This window comes from Nicotiana sylvestris, chromosome 5 (genome assembly GCF_000393655.2).
Source record: "Nicotiana sylvestris chromosome 5, ASM39365v2, whole genome shotgun sequence".
NCBI classification, from domain to species: Eukaryota; Viridiplantae; Streptophyta; class Magnoliopsida; order Solanales; family Solanaceae; genus Nicotiana; species Nicotiana sylvestris.
Genome location: NC_091061.1, coordinates 12,678,891 through 12,688,168, shown reverse-complemented (window position 1 = coordinate 12,688,168; position 9,278 = coordinate 12,678,891). Strand labels below are relative to the sequence as shown.

The 9,278-nt window shown below is 32.5% G+C and overlaps 1 protein-coding gene across 1 annotated transcript; it reads left to right on the top strand.

The window, feature by feature from the left end:
* Positions 1 to 3,974: 3,974 nt before the first annotated feature.
* On the top strand, positions 3,975 to 8,485 carry LOC104235891 (cell number regulator 6-like). Its single transcript, XM_009789719.2, has 5 exons — positions 3,975 to 4,226; positions 4,337 to 4,456; positions 5,950 to 6,064; positions 6,894 to 7,159; positions 7,943 to 8,485. Exons 2-5 carry the CDS (start codon positions 4,346 to 4,348, stop codon positions 8,168 to 8,170), a joined length of 720 nt encoding a protein of 239 aa, XP_009788021.1. The 5' UTR covers positions 3,975 to 4,226; positions 4,337 to 4,345; the 3' UTR covers positions 8,171 to 8,485.
* Positions 8,486 to 9,278: the final 793 nt, after the last annotated feature.

Below are 9,278 nucleotides of genomic sequence, written 5' to 3'. Positions count from 1 at the left end.
TAAAGTTCAGAATGTATCTATATTTAATAATTTATTTATTTCATAATGGATAATCCAAAGTGTCTGTTTTAGACTAAATTTTTTGAATTTTAAACAAGTATACAATAAAAATAATTTTTTTAAAGGCTAAAATATACAATGAAGATAATAAATAAATGATACTCAAAAATATTATTGATAAATTTAAATATTAATTTGAGCAGTAGAATAAACAATTAATGAATATAATTTTTATTACAAGAAAAAGAAAAATTAAATTCATCTATTAATGAGAGTTGTGGACTATAATATGAACAACTCTAAGTTATGGGTAATGCAATAACATGAATAAGGAATCAAAAAAAGAAGAAAAAATATGTAATTAAATAATTCCAGTAGTAGATGTAACGTAATGATAAGACTTATTTGATCTTTGAGAAGAGAAAGTTTTTAAAATATTAATGATCTAAGTCACACTATATAAATAAGATACACGTATTTAAAATCGTTATAATAGATAAAAAAAATTTAAATATAACTTAAATTATTATATAGTTAATTTAAATGGAAATTTAAAGTCAAACTTCCATATAAATAAAATAATTATTTAAAATTTCATAGTAGAGGGAATAATATCGGGGGGAGGGGGTATAAAGATAGTGTGGGTAAATTGATATTTTTAATAATTCAAAAATAAATCTATATCTCTTGCTCAATTAACATTTTCAGTTTTGAGAATCAAGACGTGTGATGTATGTGGTTTGGAGTCGAATACTTTTAAAATGATTCTCAAAAAGAGAATGGTCACATAAATATAGTTCGATTCTAAATGTTTAAAGCAACTCCAATAATGTTGGAAGGGAGTAGATCAACCATAAAATTACACAAGAATAAAGGAATTGATGACATACATTTCTGTGGGGATAATGTTTTAAACTATGAATCGATTCAGACATCGGCTAAACAAATGGCAATTGTGTTGCCTTACGGTAAAATTAGTTATCCAATTCTTTATAAAAAAATTTTATATCTCAATTGTTTGGAAGCAATACATATATTTTTTTTATTTTTCTATTAGTGCTAGAAGTTGCTATGCTAAATAGATAAGAGAGGACAGACTCTTCTCTCGAATAGTATGAGCTAATTGATCAAGCAACCGATGGGGTCAATGTGTGTGTGTGTGTCAATTAGAATGAAATAGATTTGGATAGGGTAAACACATAAATGAATATAATTGCACTATTTGGAATTACTATTTACACAAAATAAAATGAATTACAAAAATCATAAGGTAAGATTCATTTAATTAATAATTTCATATAAGAACTCATCTTCTTTTAGTACACGTGCATCGTAGAAGAAAAATATTTTGAAGTAGGTTAATATTTATTTAATTATAATATATTAATCTTAATTATATCCCAGATGTATCATTTAAATTGTTAAAAATAAAGTAACTTTAATTGTGTGGTTAAAATTGAGTTAACTAGCAAAATTATTGAGCAAATTACGATCCAACTGTTTTATAAGTTGGTAATTCCCAAAAGTTAGAATATATTGGTTGTTAATAAATTATCATGTATATATTAATTTGTCATTGTATAATTTTAGGTTAGTAGAAGTTGACGTTGATGCGAGAATTTATTATGTTGAGATAATAATATAATATATTTTTATAATTTAAATTAAGATATTACTAAATGTATTTTTATTTGTTATTACTCTATATAGTATGACTTCACTCAGTTTCAATATGGATGAGATATTGACTTGACACGGAATTTATGAACAAAAAAAAAAACTTTTGAAACTTATGATCCTAATAGTTTTGTGGGGCCATGATATTTATACGGGTGTACAAACTTCTCATAATATGTAAAATGGGTAAAATAAAAAAATTTAAAGTTGAATTACTTTTAAATACATAAATGTGTCATTTTTTTGGAACAGACTAATAAGAAAAATACTTTATATAAATTGAAAGAAAAGGAGTATTTATTTTTGGTGAATAATATTGTATATTTATTTGTCTGTATCACCGACCACATATGGGGTTATAATATTTAAGTTTATGTCAATAGTTATTCATGTAATTTGTTTTTTTTAATTTATAGAATTTAGGAGGATCATAATATTATCCGCACATTGTGCGGATAGTAATACTAGTATCTAGTAAATCTGCAGCTTTCCTGATCGAGCTACTGTTGCTTCTATGCAATCGAGCTCAAGCTGATTCTTTTATTGTTGTCTTTTCTTCTTTATCTCTGAGGTCTTTAGGAAATTGCAAATCTTAGTACTATTGACACAAAATAATATCTGATGTTATTATGAGTTAAGCAAATTATTACTTGAAATGCGATTAAAGTAAGTTTCTAGTCAGATGATGTAAAAAAATTCTAGGTTGAATGAATTCAGAAAAATAATGCATGAAATAATATTTGGTGACTCTTTTGAATATTAAAGACTGAAAACAAAATTTCTTGATTAAAACAAGCAATATAAATTAAAAGTCAAGGCTTGAAAAAACAAAATATGACTTGTTCCCGAAAATGATGCAAATCAATTTTCCTGCATTACTTTAAAGCAAGGAATCAATGAAATATAATTCTGTTAAAGTAATTGTTTTTCTTATAAAATATTTCATAGATTACTAGAACAATTCCAATAGGAAAATGAAAAGAAAAGAAAAAGAGGTAGTTTCAAAGGAAATGATGGAATGTTTGGCTCGTAAAGTAACAACGTGAAACCCTAAATTCAGATATTCGTTACAACATCCAATATGTGTTTATCTGCTCTAGAATAGAGTAACATGTTTTGTCCTGAATTGTAGATTTATAGGTAAATTAATGGGATAATACATAATTATCCCTTGGAGTTGTTACGCTTTATCAGTTGCACTCTCATACTTTACGATAGGTATTTATTATACTTCTAATAAATACAAGGAAGGGTCATAGGACACCCGCAAAGTATGAGAATGCAACTGATAAAGTGAGACAATTCTAATGGGATAATTATGTATTATCCTTAAATTAATCAGAGTCGTAAACAAATATTGCATATATAGATATTGGCTCAAAAACACAAGTTAAGCGTGATGATCAACTCTTCCTTTTAAACATGACTATATTGAATGCACTCCGCCTGTAATTCTCGAATACTCCATCGTCTCATTTTATACGATCGTATTTGACTGCATAAGAAATTTAAGATAGAAAAAAATATTTTTAAAATTTATGGTCTAAAACAAGTCATAAATATTTGTGTGGTTGTAAAGTATCTCATTAACGATAAAATAAAAAGTTTAAAATTAAATTACTTTTTAAATATAAAATATATCATTCTTGACCAAAATTAAAAATATGATACATAAATTGGGACAGAGGGAAGTCATGGAGTAATAGTTATATCTAACAGCATGTTTCGCGAAGTTTCTAAAATAAACTTATTTTGAAAAGTACACTTTTTTAAAAAATACGTTTTTAGAAAATATTTTTGGTAAGAAACAATTTGTATTTGGCTAATTACTTTAAAAAATAATTGTTAGCAGTAATTAGCGTTTGGTAAAGCTTTTGATAAGTGTTTTTAAGTGTATTCAAAAGTACTTTTTAAAAAAATGCCTTTAAAAAGAGACTACTATTTTTTTTCTACTTCTCAAAAATTATTTTTATTTCTACTCAAGAGCAACAACAATAACCACCCAGTATAATCGCACAAGTGGGATCTGGGGAGGGTAGGATGTACGGAGCCTTACCCCTACCCTGGAAGGGCAGAAAGACTGTTTTCGATAGACCCTCAGCTAAAGAAGTTGAAAGAAACCCTGATAGCAAATAATTAGAAAACTAAATCGAAGATAGCAACAGAAAATATGAAAGAGGTACCGATAACAACTAATAGCAAGATAATATATTTAGAAAACTAAAGAGCAATTATTATTTTTCTAAAGTTTGGCCAAAAACCTTAACTTTAAAAAAATAGTTTTTTTTTGGTAGACCGGCGTGGATGCCGTACGAAGTATGACTTAACTAAACAAAAAGGACTCAAGCCCGCAACTCTGGGAACACAATCTGCTATTTCAGCGTTGTAATAAACGCCGAAGATCTCTTTCTCTTTGTGTAAATACTAACTACAAAAATATACTTAATCCTCTGATCGTACCAAATCCAAAAACCCTTCACTCTTTCTACTTGTTTGTCATTCAATAGCAGTTACATTTTACCTCATTTGTGTTTCCGGTCTATTACAAGGTACGACGAAACCTCAAATTTCTGTACAAATTTGAGTTGACTTGACTTCTCTCTCTCTATATATATATATATATTGGTAAATTTGTTCGTTGATTAATTGTATTAAACAGATCAATAATATGGAGGAAGGAGGAAATCAGTCAAGGTATGTAAAGTTAACGAAAGATCAAGCACCTTTTGAAGAAGATATTAAGCCTGGGGAACTCAATCAACCAATTCATGTCCCTCAGGTCTCTTTCTCTCTTTGATCTGTTTTAATTCTTCGTAATAATACTAATTTTGTTGTCGTTTGGACTTTTGTAGTGAGTGCATTGCTTAATATTTGTACTAGATCTGTCTCTAAATGTTCTAGTCAATTAATCTTCTAAGGGTAATGGTGTATAGGTCTTAACAAATAACTTTGTGGGATTGATGTAATTAGCAGTAATTTGGATTACACTGTGTGAAAAAATGTATGGATATTTGCTTCTTGATTTCTTTGCTAGACAGAAACTATGTACTTCTCCTAATATGTATTGATAATAAGATCCAATAGTTCGGTCAATACCTGGTGGAATAGTCGAGATGTGCACAAGCTCAGAGACGGATCTAGGATTTTAAGTTTTTGGGTTCCTACAGCTATCTCAAATTAACAGCAAATACCTGGTGGAATAGTCGAGATGTGCACAAGCTCAGAGACGGATCCAGGATTTTAAGTTTATGGGTTTCTACATCTATCTCAAGTTAATATACAATAATAATGGAACCAATGGATTAGATTCCAAGCTAAATATTCTTACACAGTTAATGAATTTTTAATACAAATTATAGGGTTGAAGCAAAAGTTATTGGGTTCACGTGAAGCCGTAACTATTACACCAGAACCGCCCCTACACAAGCTGGCCTAAACACACAACCGTCATAAAAAGTTTTTAATAATTAGATATCTTTAGAATCCATCAAAACTCCGAACCCCAAAGTTTAGCGTGTGTGGGCGAGATAGTATAGTTCGACTTGGTTATCTATATGGACGGCCATAAGATGGATAGGGCGGCTAGGGAATACCTGTCAGAATTGTAAGAGGCCTACCTTTATATGACCTTATGCCGAACATAAGAGGTTCCTAGGAAGATTGATGATGACAGTTTAGTGATCTATTTTGATGTGGTAGCATGGTTGCAAATCACCAACCATTACTTATATGTCAGTAACTAAAAGATACGTCAAAAATCTCAATCTAACGAGATGCTATTGACAGTACTCAAGCTATTACAGTACAGGCTAACAGTATGAAAGGATAATGAAAAGTAAACTTAAAAGCCGTCGCAGTAAATTAGTTATCCATCTCCAGTATTAAGATCAGCATCGTCATCAGAACATTTTTAATTTCTTCTTCGCATTGGCAGTTGGTGAACTCCAAGCTAAGGCTACCCTACAAAAAATTAGTGGTATTGTGTTTTAATCCTTCACTGGCTTTACTGAAGATGCAGACGAAAATAATGACTAAAACGGGAAAAACAGGTTTTTCATCACCTAGATCGAGTGTTATCCCATTTTGTATTTTAATTGGCCTAGCGTATAACTGAATACATTATTGAATTTACCAATAAACATGTAACTGAATGCCAATACATCTGCCAGATATTATCATATTACTATGTTCTTGATTGGTGTTGCTTTTGTACTAGGGTTTGGTTCTTCTCTATCTTTCCTTCTATTACAATTTTCATGTCTCATTGAACAGCTAGTCGTTCACAAGTGCAATGAATGTGGACAAGCTTTACCTGAAAGTTTTGAGCCTCCTGCAGATGAGCCTTGGACAAGTGGGATTTTTGGATGTGCGGAGGACAAAGATAGTTGTACGAGTTCTTCCTTATGTTATGTACATAAAGCTTGTAATCACTTGCATATGCTCCTCATTACACTGTCTAAATAATTTGCAAAAGACATTGTTACGTATGAGCTGCTCGTCTCCAGATTTTTCCTTGCTCCACTTTGGTTTGATCTTTGTGTTTCTCTATATGGTAACAGTGTTTGAAAAAGAGCACTTTCATTGCAGCTATTTCACCAAAAACTTAACAAAATTGTTTTAGTTTCTCTTTTCACATTCTTTTTTAAAAAATATATGTGAAAGAAGCTCATGCTACTACTCTATCATTTTGGGAGGACTTACAGGTTACATCCCTCAGAGTAAGCTAATTAAGGAGTCATTTATATACATTATTTAATAGAGACTGAGGTCCGCTTGTCTAAATTAAGTCAATACTGCTCTTTATCATTTTCATATTTTTATTAACCCATATCCTGTTGTGGCAAAAAGCACTTGAAATATAGTCTCTCTGTTACAATTTAGACCTCTTTGTTCTTAACCAATTGTCCAATTGTGTAACCGGCATCTCATCATTCAGAAACTTAAGAGGGGACATAAATTAGTCTCTCGTTGCAGTTTGGAAGAATAAGCTCTCTATACGTCAAGTATTATTGATAAACAAATATTCATCCTTATTTAATTTGTTAAAAAAAAACTCCTAACACTATTTTAGCTTAACTCTGGTTTTATTTCTGGGATCGTTCCATCTCAGTAAAAAAACTTTTTATCATAGTCTTGGCTGAGGATTGTGCACTTTATGCCAGTCAGTGTGCAGCTCTTGCTTCTTTTAACACACTGGTTTTATCTTACCTTTATAGGCTGGACGGGACTTTTCTGCCCGTGCATCTTGTTTGGCCGTAATGTCGAGAGCCTGAGAGAAGATACTCCTTGGTCTACCCCTTGTGTTTGTCATGCCATTTTTGTCGAGGGTGGCATTGCTTGTGCAGCCGCAACAGCAGCATTTCATGGTATTGATCCAAGTACGTCGTTCCTCATTGGTGAAGGCTTATTATTTGGTTGGTGGATGTGTGGAATATATACTGGCCTTTTCCGGCAGTCACTGCAGAAGAAGTATCATCTCAAGGTAACTTCATTTCATATGTGGTTATGCATAATTTTAATTAGGATCAAATTCTATGTCCTTGATCAATTTCTCACTGTGTTCTTGAAAGTCCTGCAAATTTTGAGGGTTAAAAAGTTGCTATCCTAGAATTCGATCTATCTAGAGTACAGTGATCATCTTAAACACCAGTCGCAAGAAGCTTTGGAGTATACTGTTTATTGAATTAGCTGAGTTTTGGTGTGTTAAAGAAATGGATATTGGGCCTAACTCAACCCGAAAAGTTAGCTCAAGAGGCGATTCCCCAAAACCATATAAGGAGACCAATGGCTCCATCCCCATCCGATGTAGGAATATCAACACCCCCACCCCCGTCTCGCACGCCGTGGACATCTGGAGCATGGATAATGTAAGATGGGGGAATATCAACAGCGTGCTTTTACTGTACAATGCAGTCTTATCTCTATCTGTCCCAAATTAACTGCTGGGAGATGATAGTGAGACTTCAGCACCCTAAGAAGTGTGTAACCTAGCGATTAAGGAAACTGGAATGAACCATGGTAGACTAGGGTTCAAATCACGGCAGGGCAAAAAAAATGCTAGGTGGTTTTTCCCATTTGTCTAAACCTTGTTGGACAGAGGTACTCGGAATTTGTACTGGTGGGAGGTAGTAGTTAGCATTTAGCAGGTACCCTGGATTATGCACATAAGCTAGGTTACAACAACCGGGTATAAAATAATTAAAAAGGAGATTAGAGTGAGACTAAACGTTTGTTTGCTAATATTGCAACTTTCTCAATGATGCAGAATTCTCCGTGTGATCCTTGCATGGTGCATTGCTGCTTGCACTGGTGTGCCTTGTGCCAGGAGCATAGAGAGATGAAAAGCCGTCTGTCAGATAACGCTGCTATGCCAATGACAATAGTCAATCCTCCCCCTGTCCAGGAGATGAATGCTGCTCGTGACAACCGTGAATCTGTACCTTCCTCAGCAAATAGCACCGAACAAACCAACCTCGAGATGCAAGCTCTATGAAAACTAAAAATCAATTTACTATATCAGATTTGCTGCTCAAAGAGTTCGCGTGAGTGTGTCCTTCGAGCTAAGTTATACAAGAAAAGATGGTCATTGTTTTAGAGGAAAATAGCTCTTCAACTTCTTGTTGTGATGAAATTGGCATTTTTTGGTGCACAGGTTCGGCCAATTATGTATTGAACTGCAAATGAGTAGCGGCATTTGCAATCTAGTGCACTCTTTTGTTTTGAGTGTTTCAGAACTCCATTAAATTTATTTAGAGTAAAAGGTAAAAAGACTAACCCATAATAAAAAGATATTGTATTCTGCTTTCTAGTTTCTATAGTACATTCATTTCATGTATTTTTTTCTATATCGCTGCTCTCCCTCTCACCAGTGGCGGACCGCCAAGTGGGTTCAAAAAAAGGAAAAGGTTGTAGCTAGTGAGAATAGAACCGATGACCTTACAAAGGTTTTGAACCCCCTGACCACTAAGCTATGCTTTTGGGCTGTGTCAAGGGGATTCAAAACATAATAATAAAAAGCAGATTTTGCTTTACATATACAGTGTACTTTTTCGGCGAAGGGGTTTCGGGTGAACACCCTTCCGCCCCTAAATCCGCCCTTGCCTCTTACCCCAACCAATGAGATAAAAAAGGGATCTCCTTGAAACTATTCTTCTTTGGCTTGCAACTTTGGTGGTGTATATGACTTCTCCTCCATTTTTCATGTGTATGTTTGAAGTTTGTACCAGATAACTATTAAAATAAAGTTTGTACTGAAGTTGATATTGCAAACTATTATCTTTACTTTTAGAACGCAAAGTGTCATACTATTTTCCTTTAATAACATTACTATAAAATCAAAGTGAGCTAAATGCACCTTGTTGAAGTTGCAATAGCATGTCATAAGCACGATTTCAATATCACAAAGGTACATTTACTTCCGCAAATGATATTTCGCGCAAAAGTAAATTGGCCCAAACTAATATGTTATGGCTCAATAGCAATATAGGTCGACCTAAGACTCAAAATTTTTGACAATGATGTTTATGTCCTTATGAAAATCTACCTACGAGAAAATTTTACTATGTTAAAAAGAACAATAGTTAAAATCTAAAACAATGATC

Excerpts from the sequence above, each read along its gene's own strand:
- LOC104235891 (XM_009789719.2), top strand. The coding sequence starts at position 4,346 with ATGGAGGAAGGAGGAAATCAGTCAAGGTATGTAAAGTTAACGAAAGAT. Across the intron at positions 6,065-6,893 it reads TGCGGAGGACAAAGATAGTT|GCTGGACGGGACTTTTCTGC; the intron begins GTACGAGTTCTT and ends TTACCTTTATAG. Across the intron at positions 7,160-7,942 it reads AGAAGAAGTATCATCTCAAG|AATTCTCCGTGTGATCCTTG; the intron begins GTAACTTCATTT and ends TCAATGATGCAG.